The sequence below is a fragment of the Neolamprologus multifasciatus genome, chromosome 3 (genome assembly GCF_963576455.1).
Source record: "Neolamprologus multifasciatus chromosome 3, fNeoMul1.2, whole genome shotgun sequence".
Taxonomy (NCBI): domain Eukaryota; kingdom Metazoa; phylum Chordata; class Actinopteri; order Cichliformes; family Cichlidae; genus Neolamprologus; species Neolamprologus multifasciatus.
In genome coordinates, this window is record NC_140441.1 from 43,544,508 (window position 1) to 43,563,579 (window position 19,072).

At 39.4% G+C, this 19,072-nt stretch overlaps 1 protein-coding gene and 1 long non-coding RNA gene across 2 annotated transcripts in view; one reads left to right on the forward strand and one right to left on the reverse strand.

Annotated features, from left to right (window-relative positions):
- Positions 1-6,482, reverse strand: part of LOC146523309 (uncharacterized) — a 431,764-nt gene extending 425,282 nt beyond the window's left edge. Inside the window, exon 1 of the long non-coding RNA XR_014871249.1 lies at positions 6,339-6,482. This is a non-coding gene — a long non-coding RNA (uncharacterized LOC146523309). The remainder of the gene's footprint in view (positions 1-6,338) is intronic.
- Positions 6,483-9,003: 2,521 nt separating this feature from the next.
- On the forward strand, positions 9,004-16,560 carry LOC146523322 (uncharacterized). Its single transcript, XM_085154629.1, has 4 exons — positions 9,004-9,056; positions 12,189-12,617; positions 15,824-15,940; positions 16,017-16,560. Exons 2-4 carry the CDS (start codon positions 12,239-12,241, stop codon positions 16,115-16,117), a joined length of 597 nt encoding a protein of 198 aa, XP_085010755.1. The 5' UTR covers positions 9,004-9,056; positions 12,189-12,238; the 3' UTR covers positions 16,118-16,560.
- The last annotated feature ends 2,512 nt before the right edge of the window (positions 16,561-19,072 follow it).

Sequence of the window (19,072 nt, forward strand, 5' to 3'; positions counted from 1 at the left end):
TCCTGTACACCAGCCACTCCCAAAGTCAAGAGTACTGTGGCCCACTTAAACAAAAGCACTTTTTTCTAAGGTGTTTCTAAGTATCTTGCCCAAGGATATTTGGCATGCAGTGGTAGCACTTAAATGCTTCTTTAAGTGCTTGATGATTTGGTGAACTGCCTCTATGTCAGTGGTTCTCAAAGTTTGTGGCACGGCCCACTAGTGGGGCTCAGAATTCTGACAGGTGGGGCGCAAGTTAGCTGGCAGAAAGGTCATGCAGAACGAATGTTTAGCATTGGAATCACTTTTTTGGCAGAACTAAGAAATTCATGGCAGTTATGTGAATAATATGTGCATCCACTGAAAAGGTGCAGCCCAGTGTGTAACACAACAGCCGCAATAAAGAAGTGTACTGAAAAGTGCGAACATGTGGTAAAGTCTGTGGGGCATCATTTGTAGTGGTGCCAAAACCCAGGATTGGGACACTGGTTTCGGCCCAACCGAAGTTTCGACCCGACCACATGTTCACACTTTATTGCGGCTGCCAACTTACACACTGCAGCTTTTCGGCTACAGCCTACACATATCAAGAACAACAGAACCCAGTTCATTCTGTTTTAAGCCGGCGAGGCGTGAAAATCATTGAAAAGCCTTCAGTTCATCAAAAATACTTCAGCAAGAGTACTGACAGGGACTAGAAACAAAAGAGCACATTTCTCCCAAATTGACTACTCTTCTTTGACACCCTTTGAAGTCCAGAATTGAAAATACCATCACATACAAGGTCTCAAATAATCAGCTCCTATATTATCATTAAAACCTCATAGCACATCGTACCCCATTAGAGTACCATGCTCTCAGACTAGTGGTTTGCTCGAGGTTGCGGTTGATGTCTCACTCAATTTTGGCATAGAGCTTGATGTCATCTATTTACAGGAGGTGGCTGATGTCACTCCACTCCTAAATCACTGATGAATCTATATCTGTATTCACTCTTAGTGTTGAGATGGTTTTAGGAGGTTGAGTCCTCACAGAACAGCCACAGGGTCAGTGCATCATCTTGGTATATTCCCCACTTGATGGTGACTTGTGTCACTGCCTTCGAGTTGGCCTCGAGTGTTGTATTCCACAGTCCCACCGAGTTCCTGATCAATGTTATTGGCACACTATTAGCCTTATACGAGGCAAAGCACCCCAGTAACCATTTGTAGGGTATTGAGTTCTTGTAGTTGATGGTAATGCTCAGGTTGGTCTGCCTGGCCTTAGAGCTCTATCCACCAGGAGCTGCTGTTTTGACCCTTTGCTGTTATTTTCAGTGCCTTTCGGAGATGTGATCATGTTCAACTTGATTGCTACAATGCAATGAGATGAGCTTCCATGTTGTGGAGAGGCAGGCAATCTGCTGGGAGTTTGATAATGCTGTACTTTTGTGGGGATCCATCATGATTATGATTGTTCTGCCCTGTGTTAGCCAGTCTGTTGTTGGCAGCCCTCTTTGTGTCTCTAGGCAAACATGGTGTACCATTAGCTTGTTCAGCCTTTCAGATCCAGCCAATAGGTATGGATCATCAGGTCCTGGTTCTTAATTCAGGACACTAATTGTTGAATGTCTGCCTTTGTGATCTTAGGTGTTTCTTTCTCTGGGAGGTTGCTGTGGTCTTCTCTTAGGTCCACCAGCTGAAATGTGGGGGTATACAAGTGTGGCCTTAGTCTTTTTTCAGAAAACTGCAGCAGTAAAGAAGTTTGGTTAACTGTCATTAATCTATAGTTTTCAGTCAAGTGACTACCCTGGCAGGTAAAACATTACTCCATTGTGACAACCAATCAGTGGACAGTCAGATCTACTCCAGGACAAAAGATTGTTTTGTTTTTTTTTGGTGTGGGGGGGTATCTAGCCAAGACTACTTGGATCATCCATCCATGGAGAAAAAAATGGAGAAATGAAGAGAAACTATGAATTTTGTAGACTTGTGATCCATATTCTGCCCCAGCAGCTTTATTTAAATCCCTGAAAATAGCAACGTCTCTCCCAGAGCTCCATTTCGGTGACCTCTACATGTAACTTGTAGAGAATCCATCACCTAACACTGCTGCCAGGATGCAAGCGTTCAAAGTACAGACAGCTAGATGTATTTTCAGTCTGGATGGGTAAAATAATGGCGCTGTGTGGGAGGTGAAGAACAAGAAATTGCTTATTATTAAAGCAAAGTTAAGGGCTACATATCTAGCTTAAACCAACTACCAAACACAAATCTTATCTTTTGTTGACTTGGACTTTGACCAGAAAGGTTCCAGTAGTATTAATTTATTACTTTAATGTCATGCCATGAGAGTTGAGTATTTTTACACTGCAAATAATTCCTACAGTTTAAAGAAGTTGCCACTGACAGAAGGGGTTATTACGCAATTTGACCTGTAAGGGAGGTACTCTGTACTCTGGGTCCTTCTGGTAGCTGCAAATAAACATTGATGAGTGAATCTGATAGCAGAGCAACTATGTGACATTTCGACTAAGTTAATCTCAAAGACATTCAGAGGATGGTTTGAGGGCAGACCTCACTACTGTTTTTGACCGACAGGTGGGCGTGTCCCAGAAGGTCTGACATCACGTGCATACTATGGACAGAACACCTGCGTGTGTGTAGTAAACTAGCAAAGTTGTGAATAACTACATAAATAACAATAGCATCACCTTCTGCTGGGGTAGTTCATTCATCACAAGCAATATTTCAGAATGTCCACAAGAGGTCTCTGTAGACCATAAACTGGCATCCACAGGACATGGCTTACAAGGCCGTGCTGAGTGCATGGCCACTGATGCAAAGGATCTTTGGGTCTACTTGATTATTGTATATTGATGTTCTGAGGCTAAATCAAAACAGATAAATTTGCAAACCCTTCAGCACTTCAGTAAACCGATGAACATCCTTCAGGATTTCCCTGATTGTGGCTTCCAGCCTTCTCCACAGGGGCTTCGTCTATATGCATCTTTGATCTTATATGTAATTGCTTCTGGGATTACTGTGGCAGTGGCTTGTATGAGCTCATTGGTTTCAGTGATACTGGTAGCTGGGATGGTTGGCCAGGTTGCCTCATGATATTTATAATGGTCACTGTTGTTCCCACTGTGCTGTAACCTCTGGATCTCTAGCTTAGATAGTAGTTTCAGCTGATGTTGCTGAGCTAAAAGGATGCTTCTTGGCCATTTTGGATGTCCGGTTTCTACTCATCTATAGTTCTCACATATATAACCTCTCTTATTGGGTTGGCTGGCATAGTAGCATTTAACCAACTTCATATTATCAGTCCTTGTAAATATACACCTTGTTCCAGTAGTCGACCCAACCAAAACACTGACACAGAATTTGTTAAGCCTGGCCTATTGTTCCGAAGACAGTAATGATACCACTGCACTATCCAGGTATATTTTTTAAATACTTGAGTAAATAAAGTAAAGTAAATCTACTTGCCTTTATTTGTAGTCAGATAAGCCCTCTTATGTGTTTAGTTAAGTACTTACATGGTTACTGTAGTGGTGTCATCAGCGAGGTCTACTATTGAAAGAATCGAAGCAACATTGTGGTTTACTGTCATTCAGGGCTGCACGATGTGCAAATGGGAGTAAATCATCAGTAAATCTCCTGACTGGTATGTTAAGATCAATGGGGATAAAAGGCCTGATGTTAGGCTGTGCAGTCTTTCAGAACACTAACAAAAGTATCAATACTCATGCTGTGCTACTCCCTCATCGCACCCTATTAGGACAAATTAATGGAAAACTCATTGACATGTTCATCAAAACAATAATTGAGGGAACATTTGGATGAAAGCAGACTTCATATTGGCTTTTCATCTTAAAGTCCTCCTTGATTGTAATACTTCTGAAATTTCTGACAACCATCTTTTGCCACTGTGGTTACTTCACGTGGTATAATAATAGTCACTGAAACTGCAACTTGAGTACACCACAGCAGTACCTTAACACTCTGGCTATTGTAATAATTTGCTGTACCGCAGTGAAGGTGAAGGCATGCTACACTAGATGGCAGTAAAAGCTGCAGGAATTCTTACTATTAGAGGATGTTTAAACTCCAGAAAAACTTGACAACTCAGAAACCCCACCACAAAATCTGCTCATGTTCTAAAGGAAGATATTTATGCATTGTGCACAGAATCAAGAGTGACAAGAATTGCAAAATATTGAAAATAGGTCTGCCGAAATACTTGTACTTGATTGCAATAAAATACATGATGTAGATACACTAGAAAAGAAAATAGCTTCATATAATAGTTATAAACCCATATAAAATATAAACCCATTCTTGTGGAACTATCTTGTGTATACTGAAAGTTAATGTCTCAAAACTGTTTCGCTTTTAAGCTGAGAAGCAGAACACTCTCTTCCTTGTTGCAACAACTTTAGCCCTTGGCAGTGTTGAAACATCCTGTGGTTAAACAGCCAATACCCACATTTAAAAACAAAAACTGAAGAGTGTAAATTCTCTTCACAGTATCTATGCTAAACACAATCCAAAGAAGGAGGCTATAAATCACTGAAAATGAGAATTACCTGAATTCAATGAATTAAGCACAATGAAATGTATAAAGCACTCTGCTGAATACTTTTTCTTACCATAAAAGGACCATTTAAAAACAGCTGTAAACTGCTGTTGAAAGGGCAGCTGGTAGGTGGAAAGTGTTCACATTTACCCACTGCTGTGACTCATTCACAAAAAATGTTAAAAGAGACACAATCATCTCCAATAGCTTATTGTAGGCATAATAAATATTTCCAGAGGGGAAAAGAAGGTGTAAATGTCATGACAGTCTCTCGCTGCAGCTATGAGAACTATATTTGTGACAAAATTATATTCGTAAGCCCACTCTCTGTGTAAACTGAGCATATGACAGTATGTGATGCACCTTTTGAACTGTGAACTGCACTTCAGCTGGGACAAAGCTGCGGCTTTAGTTCTGTGGTGTTGATGCTCTTCATCTGATTTGGCCGTTGCGTTCTGCTAGATGTCGGTCTGTGGAGGTCTATTCAGGCCAAAATTATGTTTACACCATTTACTATGAGCTTCAGTTAGTCTCAATGTGTCTTTCGGCTACGCGCTTCTGTATGCCTGTTGTCACTTGACACCGCTGTTCTGTTTGCTGTGTGCACAATTGCATTCAGGACTACATTCAGCACAGCACACTCAAACATTACATTAGTGCGACAAGTAGGGTAAGATAGTCAGAGGGGAAGACGCATATCAAGATAACAGATTCACAAAGAGAAACAATTTTTCTTCAGTGTTTCTATTTTTCTACTATGCAGTTCGTCACAATTGAAGTCAAAGTTGAAAGGAGTTAGAGAAAGCAGGTTGAATACAACCATATATGTGTTATTTAAAAAGGACAAATTTCAATTCTTAACAGATTCATGTGAGTTGAGTTATTCACATCATGAGACTCTCTGGGCCTTCATTGATTATAGTGTAGTATAGTGTAGTTAGGTACTCAATTCTAATTAAAACTGGAGTTGTGTTACCTTCTAAAAAGAACCTTAGCAAAGATCCAACCAGGAAGAGTGCTGACTATTTATACTCTTGTTTTAACTCTTTATATCAGCTACCTGAAAGCAGTCCTTCCTCTGTCAAACCAATCAGAATTAGCTAAATAAAAAAATTAAAAAACTGACTTTAAGGCAAACATTTCATTGCTGTTATTTGAACCTTTTCCTTCCTCCGCTGATGTCATGGATGTCTACCATTTCAAAATCACACTGTTGCACCTCCCATTCACCACATTCATTTCCACTTCTCATTAAAAGCAATGTCTATGGGTCAAGAGTCTAGACCCTAATGCGAGGGTGGGGGTAGAGGTGGGGGGGATCTTCCTGAAAAGCTAAAAGTCTCACTGCCTTCATAAAAGGATGATGCCATAATGGATGGTCTAACAGCAAAATACACCCTGTTTTTACAATTTTTTCAAATGTAATTTTTTTTGTACTATAACCTGTTCATTCCTATTGTAATGTATTTATACAGTCAAAATGAGAATATTTGTAGTTATTCAGAGTATATATATATATAGATAGATAGATATATTTATCTTCTCTATCGAGAAGAGCCACCTCCACAGGACAAGACTCAGCTGTCCATCTGCATCTTAAGGACAAAGGACACTCTTTCGAGGATGCCAATGTTCACATTTTGGACAGAGAGGACAGATGGTTTGAAAGAGGAGTGAAAGAAGCCATCTATGTCCACTGTGAGCGACCATCTTTGAACAGAGGCGGTGGTTTACGACACCAACTCTCTGCCATCTATAATCCAGTTTTGAGTTCCCTTCCCAGACGCCTTAACGCCCACTCACATCCTGGGCCATCCGACCTCAGGAATTCGCATGATAAGGTGGGGCCAGGTTTCACAATGAACTCACCCGAAACTCTGGCTGATTGGGACCCACACCCAGTTTCACACCTTGGCTCAGGCGATTAGAGGATCATCGGGGGGTCCTTTTTTTTCCCTCTGCCGTGGGAAACTCCCACTAGGTTTAAATCTGGGACTCTCCACCATTTGACCTTAGAACTGAAGAAGCTTCTCGGATGAGAGGTGAAACGTCTTCAAGTAACTTAAAGAAGTCCAGACGCTTTTCTTTGCAAGCTCTGCAAGCTGCTAGCTTTGCAAGCTCCTTTGACTATATATATATATATACACACACATATATACCTATATATACTGTACATATATAGAGGGCATGGATGGCATGTACAATCTACTGTACAATATAAAGCGGCTTGAGGTGACTGTTGTTGTGATTTGGTGCTATATAAATAAAATTGAATTGAATTGAATTGAATGAAAGTATAATCTGCGTATGTATATGTGAGTATATTTGAGTATTAATGTGTAATAATATACTGCTTAGCAGTGTACTTAGCAGTGCGGTATGATGTGCCCGGAGCACCTCATATCACCTCACCTCACTAGTGAACAAGACCCCGAGATACTTAAACTCTGCACTTGGGGCAGGAACTTGTCCCTGACCCAGAGTGGGCACTCCACACTTTTCCCTCTGAGGCTCATGGCCTCAGATTTGGAGGTGCTGATTCTCATTCCCACCGCTTCACACTTGGCTGCGAACTGTTCCAGTGCGAGCTGGAGGACAAACTACAAGACAAAATACAGAATTACTATATACTATGTACAAAGATGGAAGAATTAAGGATATATGGGCATAACATGCATGTTGCATGGCGTGTGTAATGTTCGTGGTGACTTAGTGGTTTGTGGCTAAAGGTCTTCCTGTTTGTCATCACACTGACAGGCCAGAGGAGAGCACTAGGCCACTTCCGTTTGGTAGACTGTAAACTACATTCTACCAAATGTATTCATAAAGACTCTAAATAAGAGTCGTTATGAATACGAAAAGAAACAACTTCCATTTCTTATCACTTAACAGTAGGAAGTGTGTATTGTTGTTTAATGTTCATGAAAGTTCCCCAATAGCGCTACAGTTTCAAGGGGACTCACATACAGACTATCTTGAACTTTGCTGCACTATGATTGTATGCTATGGAATTTACTCTTCACCTTCTGTTGTACGACACTTTTTGTTCAAATGGATCAGAAACATGTAAGTAAGAACACGTTACCCTAAAACTACCTAGTCTGGTAGGATGTTTTGAAAAATGCAAATCAGTATTACAGCAATGTAAACTTACTGGACAGTGGGAAGGAAAAACTCTTTTAAACAGGAAGAAACCTTCAGCAGAAGTAGGGTCAGTAACACTGCACTCTCTGTGTTTCCAGTTTTTGCACCTTTGGATCAACATTAACTTGCCTCTTTTAAGAACCAGATTTCCTCTGATGCTGGTCCTCCTTCCTGTCTCACTGCCCCACCTCGGGTCTTCGTGGAATTCCTTTAATAAGTCTGAAATCTCCATCTGCCCTTCTGGTTGCTGCAACACACCTTAGGTCTGGAAATGGAAAGCAAAGGTCAAACATCTCGTTCTACAAGTTCCATCTCTCAGCCACTCACTAGGGGAACCACCCTCTCTATGGCCTTGCTTCACACTGCTAAAAATAAGCAAACCTTCTTTCACTCCTTTTGCAATCATACTTATTTTCAACCTGAGCTCTGGAAGTAACTCATCTTCTCCCGCTATTGCAGTGGCTCCCGCTCCTGTGACGTTCTTTCTTTGCTACACCTTGACCTTATTGATCCCTGTGTTAAATAAAGTTTTGTCTGAAAATTATGAGCTGTGTTTTGAGTCTTCTATGGGGAAAAGCCTTTGCACGCTGGCCACTTGGCCTTGATAGATAGGGTGTCAGTCTCCCTGAATCCAAAGTGGAAGCTGATTCACAGAAGAGGGCTTGCAAGCTGAAGGCTCTGCCTCCCATTCTACTTTCAAATACTTTAAGGTAATGTATTACACATCACTTGTTACTTTTCTTAAAGATATCACAGTACGTTACTTAATTAATCACCAGAGAAAGTAATTTGTTACTTCTCGATCCATTACTTTCACGTTACTCCATAACATGACCTGAAATGCATTGTCACATAATTACCAGTTAATAGTAAAACCTGGGGCTACACATATTGATGGAAATCTCAATCCCAATGAGGATAAACATAAACCAACAACACTGTCAGGGACCAAGCAGTAAAGCATAAAGGACACAGGTGTTTTAATTCAAGAAGGGGGTTTTATTGACCCAAAAATATGAAAATATATTTAACAAAGCCAAAACTTAAACAGGCAGACCGATAAAAGAGGTCAACTAAATAGACTAAACTCAAGATAATAATAAACAAAACCTCAAACAAACATAAGATAAACTGACCTGCTGAAATGACACACAGGGGAACTTAAATACTGGTTTAGCTAAACCAAATGACACACACGGGGGAAAACAAGATGGCTGCCCCAACTAATACAAAACAATTAAACAAACATGAAACACCCCCCCCCCCCGGCCATGAAGCATGTGGTGCAATCCAATTTGGCTGTCAGTGGTACTTCAGCTCTCCCAGCCCTTTGCCACACCTTTTGCCAGACAGGAGGAGAAGCCAACTCCCAGGTAACTCAAACAAAGAAAGACGTATTAATATAACATAAAACAAAACTTTGACCTTGCAAGGTTAATATGTGTGCACGCCATATAAACATTGGAAGGTGTGATTGAAAAACAAATACATTTAATAAAGAAACAATATTGAACAATAAGTAGAATATTTTAAAGTAGTGACTGTAAATTAAACTAAGGTGAATCAACTGGTGGTGAGGTGTGGAGCTTACCATGTGTGGCATGCCATCACAAACACAAAGCAGTTTTAGCCCAAAGAGACTTCAAAGCAATTACCATAGTGATTCTACTTTATTTGTATGCAAGAGTAGGACTGAAGGCTACAAGGCTACTGGACTCCCAACTCATCAGTACTTCTGTTAAGTGCTGAAGATGAGTCTCTGGAAGCAAGACTCAGCTCAGCATACGCTCAGTTTTAACATCACTTCTGTAGCTTCCCATTAGCATGTCTGAAGTTGTGTTGTTTCTGTCTTGGATGCAGTTTTTATTTTACCATCCCTCTCTTGTCCCTTCTAGCAACAAAAATAAAAGTAATATCCATGACTGCTGCTAAAAAATTCTTTGCTGCTCATTTTCGAGATTCTGAGGGACAGGGTTGGGCTTTTCTTTCTTTTTTTCTAGTTGATAAATGGATGAGAAAATGGCATAACAGGGATATATTTAATTAAATTCAGACATATGCTTCATAGTGCCTTAATATTTTATTAAAGACAAGTAACATACAGTGGGAACAAGTCTGGAAGTTTCAGTTTACCCTCTGTATTGATCGTGAACCAGCTGAGTGATGTAGCCACAGGACAGCTAGCTTTGTCCTATGACCACAGCCTCTATAGGAAAGACACAAATTTAACATAAAAATGTATGAAAAGTATGAAAAGCTCTTTTTATGTTTTAAATTTGCACTTCTCTGCATAAAGACTTATTGTACCAAATGACACTTTCTTCACCATCAGGTCTCCATGTAGAGTTTTATTTTCCCACACACTCTGAATACCTGATGCGTGACATGGGACAACGTACCCAGTTATTCATTGTGTTCTATATGTTTCCTGTGTACTACCTACATTAACAACCATAAAGACTAATGGAAACATTATACAGTTTAAATAAACTTACCACTTACCGTAAATATGAGATAAACTGCGCAGGGTAAAACAGAAACAGTCTGGTAGTTATTTCGGTGCAAAGTCAACATGTGTTTTTCAACATGTGTTTGCAATTGTGAACGAACTCTTTAAATATGCTAAAGAACATGATCTTACCTAAGCGCTAAATACAGCGGCATATAGCTGATTTTTTTTATTAATACTAATTAAAGAACAGTTTTAATGGTGTTGCTTTTGTATTACATTTTCTAGCCTGTGACTTTTAATCTAATGCTCCGGGGAGTTTTGACAACACTCACATATTTTCTTATGTACTGAATTTTGCATAACAAAATATTAATTTGATTGAGTAAAGGAAATGACATAACTGTTTAAAAAAAAAACTAAATTACATCTTGGGGTAGTGGGGGTGGGGAACAAAGGTGATATCTGTGACTCTCAAGGGAAGTTGTCACCAGTATCAGTTTTCAACGGTGAATTGTACGAGGATGAGTCTTCTGCTGGGCCGTCTGCTACTTTTGTTCCTCCATGCCCTCTCATCTTGGTGTGAGTAAAAACATCAATATTAATGTAGGATTATGTGTGATTCTAAAGATGCAAACTTTAAAAACTTTAACATTTTTAAATTAACTTGAGAAAATAAATAAAAAAATAAACCAAAGCTAGATTTCTGGGCATAATCAAAATCTAATGGATACTAAGCTTTCATGGAATTCTCACATAACTTGAAAACTAAAGTTTCTAAAAGTACTCAGATTATACAGAATTAATTTTTAGCATCCTTTAATCATCCTACTTATAATGCACAGGAACTGGACGAGATAAAAAAAAAAGGTGGACCTGCTTAAACATAAAGCTTAATGAAAATAGCGAAATATAGACATAGTTGAATGCTTTTATGCATTTTTAAGCCCATCACTTTCATTTTATGACAAATTTACAGTGCATGGCTAGTTCTGAGCAGGAAACTGGGTGAAGTTTAGCTGAGTTCACATGAGGGAAGTGTTAAGTGACTGAACATATAGTGAACCACATTAACCAACTTATGGACATCAAACAACAGTTAAAAGGAGAGCGAATAGATTTCTGACTTAGACTTTGAATGAAGATGTTATATTGATTCAAGGTTTTTGAAACGATAGATGTAAAAAAACGATAGGGTCTGTGACCCAGCATTTTGAGTTCATTTTGTATGTTTCTTATGATGTATTACCGTAACGCTAAGTTCTAGTGTTACTATAAGTATGTCAATTAGGTTTTGTTTAGTTAAAGTTTCATCCATGCTCCCTTGTTTATGTGTCGTTTTCTGTCTCTTGTCCTCTATGCATGATTTTTAGTTATGCCTGTGCCTCGTTCCCCTTATCTCTTTCCATGTTCCTCTCCTTGTGTATCATTCGGTCTCCCCAGTCTGTGTTTTATGTCTGCGCTTTCCATGTCATATCGTCAAGCTCGTGTTGTCATATCTACGTCTCATTATGTTTCCTATGTTATTTTGACAGTCTGGTGTTCCAGCTTCAGTGTGTTCAGTTTTGCCTCCCCTGTGGGATCATGCTCATTTGTGTCAGCCGTGTTTGCCAGGTGTTTCCACTTCCCTCAGTACCCTTCTGTGTATTTAAGTGTTCTGTCTTCCTTTTGTTCATTGTCAAGTCGTCTGGTGTCTTTTGCACCATGTCTCCATGTTCCTGGTGTCCATGTATCCAGCTTCACGTTTAGGGTTTTTCATGTTTATTTTTAGTTTTCCCAGTTTAAGTTATTGTTTATTCTCAGCTTGGTTACCTTGTGCATTGCTTTGTATTTCTCCATCAGCCATAATAAACGACTCGCTTTCAGTTAATATTAAGTTTGTTTCCATGATTTGTTTTGTCTGGATTTAGGTCTTCTGTTCTCAACTCCACACAGTCTTCATCCGCTGCCCTTGACAAAAATTATTGTCAGGTCATCTTTATTTCCAATGTGCAATCACTACTTTATATTATTTTTAAATAACTTACAATATTATGTTCCACTTTGTCTGTTACAGGTGTTTCATCAGGCACATTTGTAGTGACCCAGAGTCCTGATGTTTCTGTCATGGAGGGCGAGACAGTCAGCATCACCTGCTGCTGGACAGGGAAGTTTGAAAGATTTAGAGTGAACTGGCTTAAAAATCAAACAGCAATTAGGAGAGATCAGCCTAATGCACTTCTGAAAAAGGAAGAGAAGACATGTTCATCTTTGAATATCTCAAGTGTTAGAACAGAGCATTCAGGGACGTACATCTGCAAGGTGACTGTGGAGATACCATCTTTAGCTGAGGCTAAAGGAAATGGGACAGTCATCACAGTCAAGAAGATGGGAACAAGTGGGACATTCGTCACGGTTAAAGCCAAAAAAAAGAAAGACAAAAGAAATCGTGAAGAACTGAAAAAAGTGAAGAATGATGACAACACAGATCAGCATATTGCTCGAGGTAGGTGACAAATCACCAGAATGCTGACATACATGTTTATGTAAGCCACTGGGTTGCCTAATATAGGTTTACCGAAACATGATCAGGTCTTATGAGCAAACATCATTTTAAAAAAATACTGATTGTGTCTCGAACGTTATTAGTAATGTTTCACTAAAAACATATGAATGTACACTCACAAATCAACAGCGGTGTTATACATCTGCTCTCACATGATTAGCAAACCGTGCACTAAGACGATGGTGGTTCATAATCCCATATGCAAATGTCTGATTGTGTAGATTTTTAAAATGGCACAAAACTGCTGTGGAACCAGGATAGCAAAAATTAAGTTCATATTTTGTCAAGTTGTGAAGAGGCAGTTTTGGGGAGTAACGGAATACATGTAGCACCGTTACATATTTAAAATACAAGATATGGGTAACTGTATTCTGTTACAGTTACCGTTTTAAAAGGTGGTATTCAGAATACAGCTACTTTGTTGAACTAAATGGATTACGCGCAGTCTTTTCCTTTTTCATATGTTAGGCTATGCCCTCTCTATTTTTGGAAACCCAAACAAAACATGCATTAAAGAGGCTCAAATGCCTGTGTCTCAATCTCACTGCCCATGTCACCTCTACTTGCTGTGATGCCACATCGCTTGACGTGAAGAAATATTTTTAAAAATTATTTTTCAAAAAATTATTTAATATGAAGACAATAGGCAGAGTGTTACAGGCATCGCCCTAAAGAATGTAGTCTGTGCTGCAGTGAGAATGGACTACCATACCCGTTATGTGTCTGTGAGCGAGGGAGGGAGAAAAAGGAAAAGTAGAGCTGTCATCGAGCAGAAACGGGAGCTGGAAGCATGTAAATATAATAATAACCACTGCAGCCAAGAAGAGTGCCTGACGAGCCCAGTTGTAAGTAAGCTATTAAGACTCGACTGTACACCGTGTTTGTGTTTTCCTCTGAAAAAATAAGTTCCGTTGGAGCAGCCTTTCAACGCCTCTCTCTGTCTCTCGCAAGCAGAGTTGACCCAGACAACAAAGTAAAGCTAGTTTTCGGCTACGAGCCCGACACAGAACCCGACATATTAGCCAGGGGTCCCTTTACGGTTTTACGCCTTTACAGTTCGGAGCCGCGGACCCATTTTATATAAGCGCGGAATAGTTTTCTATTCCTGCAAAAAGTGCAGCCTTACCTAATGTAAGGTAGGTAACGCATTTTTTATTGATATTTGAAAATCCAGTTGGTATTGGTATGGCGAATAACCTTCAGTAATAGTAATAAATCACACAACAATAGTACATTCACGTAGTTGTAAACAGCATGATAATATATTAAGTAATCCAAAGTATTCAAAATACGTTACTCTCATTGAGTAACGTATTTTGAATATGTTACAAAATACATTTTGGGGCATGTATCCTGTAATCTGTAGTGGAATACATTTTAAAAGTAACCTTCCCAACACTGTGAAGAGATGAGTTGTATGGACCTAAAATGCACAGGAGTGGATATAGTGAACAAAGGACAAGCCCTTTATTTGGCCAACAAGTAAATAAAAGAATATAAAAGGGGTGTCAAATGTACAGCCTGCGGGCTACATCCGGCCTAGGAGATAATTTTATATATCTGTTATTAAAGATCCGTCGTTATGTTGGAGCTAATCTTCAGCCTTGCTGAGAAACTGTGCAGGCAGGGGAAGGACTTTATTTTAATGGGCACACCATGCGGCCAATCACATGCGAAGGCAGAGATCACACCATTATGTAAAAGAAGGAAGGGCAGCAGACATTCCTAAGACACAAAGAAACGTGAGCCGGTGTTCCAGGTTAACTGGTTTTTATCCTAGCTGGTTAGATGGTAAATGGACTGGTTCTTATATAGCGCTTTTCTACTCTGTCCGAGCACTCAAAGCGCTTTATACAGCTAATTCATTCACCCAATCACACAAGCACTTCTAAGCTTAAGTGCTAAGTAACATTAACATCTAACATTCATACTCCAATGGATGCATCGGAGAGCAACATGGGGTTAGTATCTTGCCCAAGGATATTTGGCATGTAGACTGGAGCAGCCTGGGATTGAACCACCGACCTTCTGGTTAGTGGCTGAGCCGCTCTGCCACCTGAGCTACAGCCACTAGATCTGTTTACACAGTCCATTCTCCGTGCAGCAGATGTTGGATTTTTTACTGAATAGTCTTCTCTGTCTGTCAGCGTCTCCTGGAGTTTGACAAGATTAATGACGTTGACCAAGAAAGGTCTCCATCTCCAGCTCATGCAAATATAGACACGTATCAATATTATCCTCAGACAACAATGAAATTATGTTTAAAAAAATTAAATCAGAAAGTCATCCACCTGTCGTCGTGCCCGTGTCTTTCTGTAACATAAATAACAGGCCGAGATTTTCCTCACAACACAACCGATGAGCTCGACTGACCGTCGGGTTTACCTGCATACATCCTGTTCACCTGTCAGCTGTTTAATTAAAACCTGCTGATTTAGGAAACACGCCCACGTTACCTGATGACGATCACAGCTTAATATGTGCAGCTGCTGAAGTTGTGGGAATATTCTGCACAAAATAAGCAAATGTATCATTTTTCCTCAGAGCTGCTGGAGCTCGTGCTTCCGCTCAAAGTGATTGATTGTTTCTCTTTTTCACTTTCTACTATAGACATTTCTGTTGTTTTTTGTTTTCAAAAAACAAAACAACAACAACAGTCTGGGCAATGACGTTTTTAAGTCTCATGCTGACTGTTCTTCCTTTTCAACAGCAGCATTTTCTTCAGTATGTAGAAAAACTGTTAAATATGTAACTTCTTTACACTGACAGGAAGGAGAGTTTCACTAGTCGGGCCCACTTAAGTGGGCCCGACTAGTGGCCCACTTAAGTGGGCCACTTAAGTAGTCACTTGTCTTGTCCACAAACAAGACAAGTGACTACCAACATAAAACAGGAAATAACACAGACAGCAGACAGCTAGGGAGACAGAACACAGACAAACCAAACAGACATGTGGACACAACCAGAGAGACAGGGATCACAAAAGGGAACCCACAACCAAGGAACAAAACTACAAATGTGGTTAACAAACTCAAAAGTGTGGGGAAAACCTACAACAAGTCATAAATCCACAAAACTCACTACAGCCTGTGGACTGTGTATAACCTGTGTGCACCTGATCAGATGCCTCTGTCGATGAATTTCAGAAGCTCCAAAGGAAGAAGTATTCACTTATCTCATGAGGACTCTGCCCGTCCTCGCCTTGATCACAGCCTTCTTCTGGCTCTACTATGTAGGGAGCAAAGCTCAGCAGAACTCAAAAGGTACAATACAACACAAAGCTCCAGTGACAGTCAGTTTGTAATGCTGCATAATGACCGGTTCATTGTCATATTTCAGCTTCTTCTGGAAATAAACCAACTTCAAGTCAAAAACAAGAGCAAGACGAGGAAGAGGAAGAAAGAGATGGAAGAGCAGTAGAAGCAGCAAATGAATGTTAGATAAAAGTGTCTGATAATGAAATTTGATTACAAATAGAAGAACTGTATTCTTTTGTTACTGATCAATTAAGAGTATGTAGTTTTATTCTTCATTCATTCAAAACAACAAATGTTGGCACAACAAAAAGTGACTGCACATGTAAATAGATTGAAAAGTGAATAATACCACAACACATGAGACTTAAAGTGGGTAGATGGTATCTGTGTGGAAGCATTGTGTCCATTGTGTCCGAGTAGTGTTATGGGACACTTGTCAGTTGACTGTTGATTCAGTGTGAAAGGATGAAGTTTCTCCTTGGCCCTCACATCTTGAAGTAAGTAAAAAAAAACCTCTTTGCTTTCAGATTTGTTCCTATTCTTTGTTTTCATGTTCAATTAAACTTCAGGTAATTCTGCCATTAAGCTACTAAAAAATTGGAATAAAATGTTTCTGTGTTTTCTTGCACATGTTTTAACGGCACATTTGTTGTGACCCATACTCCAAATATATCTGTTCTACTGGAGAGACGTCTGACAGAGTGAGTGTGAACTAGCTAAATAAGACAAAGGAAATGGTAGACACCAGAATTCTAACGATGGTAATACAGATAAGCTTGTTGCTGGGGATAGGTAACAAAATGTCCTGCCATACTTCATGTTGATACAGTCCCCTTATGGACTGTATGATATTATCTTGCTAGTAGTAAAAGTCCGAAAAGCTCTACTTGAAATGAGCAAAAACCCATAAAAATCTAGGTTGAGCACCTGATCCTGTTTACAGTTTTAGGATTAATGTATCTGTACAAAGTTATAGACCTGATCTCAAAGACGTCTTCTTTAGCAACTGAAGAAAATACAGTATTTAAGAGCTGCTACAGCCTGTGCAGCTATATCAGTGTCATCCATGCTTGTTGCCACTTTTATGTTTTACTTTGCAGATCACATTAGCTAAGTCTGCTAAAAACTGAACCACAGACTTGCTTCACCAGTAAGTATGAGAGCTGATGGCTAGAGTCTGTAAGCTGTAAGGTCCAGCCGATTGGAGCATTGGGGCTAGCAGTTGTTACAATGTAGCAGTGCCTTTTAATCGTGTTTTCATCTAACAAGAAGCAGTTCTTGCTACCTGGTAGTGAATAACTTGTGTTTACCTCATCAGATGAATTTCCCAGGTAGACATGTTAATTTCAGTCCTAACACTCTACCTATCCTTACCCTCAGCATAGCTTTCCTCCACTTATGTAAGGAACAAAAAGCCACATAAGGCTGAAAAGAAGCTAATTTTCAATATCAAAGTGTAAATGGAAAAATCATGTATTTGCTTTCTTTAGCCTTCCATCTGTAGCACTAAATGTCTGTCCTTTAACTATTTGCTCAAAACAGTATGATTTTGCTGTTATGAAGAATTCAGCGAAGAGAAGGAAGAAAAGCTGTGGCTTTGAACTCTGCAAAAACTGAGAAAGACGAGGCTAATCTGAGCTTTGGGTGCCAATGTTTGGTGTGAATAATTTGACCACAGACATAGGTGTCAGTTGTTAGTGTTGGTTCAGTGTGAAGGAATGAAGCTTTTATTAAGTGATCTGCTGTTTTCCTGTATATGCATCCTCTCTTGGGGTAAGTAAAAAAAACCTCGTGCATTTTCTTTTCTCTACTTGTTTCAGAATTTTATAAATCATTTATAACGACTGGTAGTTCTGTCAGGTACTATTTAGCTGTAGTAGTGTTAAGGCTCAATTTCACAACTTATTTTTCGGTATTTCTTTGTAAAATATTGAGCAATTTTACGTCTGTTTGTCCAGTGTGATAAAGCTATTTGAAAAGTCCCATCGATAGAAACGTACACAAATTCCTAAAACAGCATGTTCTGTCAAGGTTTAGAAAAAGGAGCAACACAGTAAGTACACAGTAAGAATGAATGTACTTACTGTCTAAAATTAAACTTCCTGTTAATAATTTCACATATTGCATATGATGTTAAAGTCTTTGGCCACCCCTCATTTTCAAATATTCATCGAAATACACAATTAGAGAAATTCAGCTGTCGAGGCAGTCCACGCTGTTACAGTAATTTTGAGATTCATGCTCTAGGGAGGACAATCTGTGACCTCCAGTATATGTTTTTCTATCCAGGTACTATTTTACTGTGTTTGTAGTGTGTTTGGAATCATTGTAATGCTGAAAAATGAAACTGTTGTCAGTCAGACACATTTCAGATGGTACTGCATAATTGTTGGTACTTTTCTACATTTAGAATGATTATATATCGTAATGATTTGTCCTTTGCAAAGATGTCTGTTATGTGTAGACATAACACTTGTGTCATGTTTGTGTGAGGTGTTCAAGGGATTCAAAGGTCAGTATTAAGTGGCTCAACAAAATAAAAGCTAAACAAAACAAATAAAAAACAAAAAAAACAACATTCACCTGAAAATGGCCAGATATGAGGACTGGACTGAAAGAAATTAAATGAAATTAAAAGGAAAGAAGAAAAGCTTTGAACTGTTGCTAAGACTGAGGCATGGCTCGGGTGTTTTGCACAGTACTGTACAATGTTGTTTGGTTTTTGTTCTTTGTTTTCTGTGTCGTTGTTTGTGCAGCTTTTCAGTCATCCAGGTCATGGTAGTACTGACGTATTTCAAATGTTTCATCAGCCTGAAACACACTGGCTGTTCAAATGTCTTGCTTACCTGATGGCACACAGGTTGAGAACTACTGGTCCACCAAACAATAAATCTAAATGCTAAAGGCTATCAATTGAAATGTTATAGCTTTAAGTTGCTCAGCTTTTGTTCCATTACTGGGAGTGGGAACAGCGGTGATGGCTGCTACTAAGTTTCCAGGAAGTTGGATTGTTAGCATGGTAACCCTGTAATTTAAGGTGATCAGATCTACTAAATGCCAGCATGACAGCATTTAGCTCAATTCAGTGCTGTACTAACTTTCAAATTCACACAGAGTACAGCTATGCTAGTAGCTCTT

Excerpts from the sequence above, each read along its gene's own strand:
- LOC146523322 (XM_085154629.1), top strand. The coding sequence starts at position 12,239 with ATGGAGGGCGAGACAGTCAGCATCACCTGCTGCTGGACAGGGAAGTTT. Across the intron at positions 12,618-15,823 it reads AGATCAGCATATTGCTCGAG|AAGCTCCAAAGGAAGAAGTA; the intron begins GTAGGTGACAAA and ends GATGAATTTCAG. Across the intron at positions 15,941-16,016 it reads AGCTCAGCAGAACTCAAAAG|CTTCTTCTGGAAATAAACCA; the intron begins GTACAATACAAC and ends GTCATATTTCAG.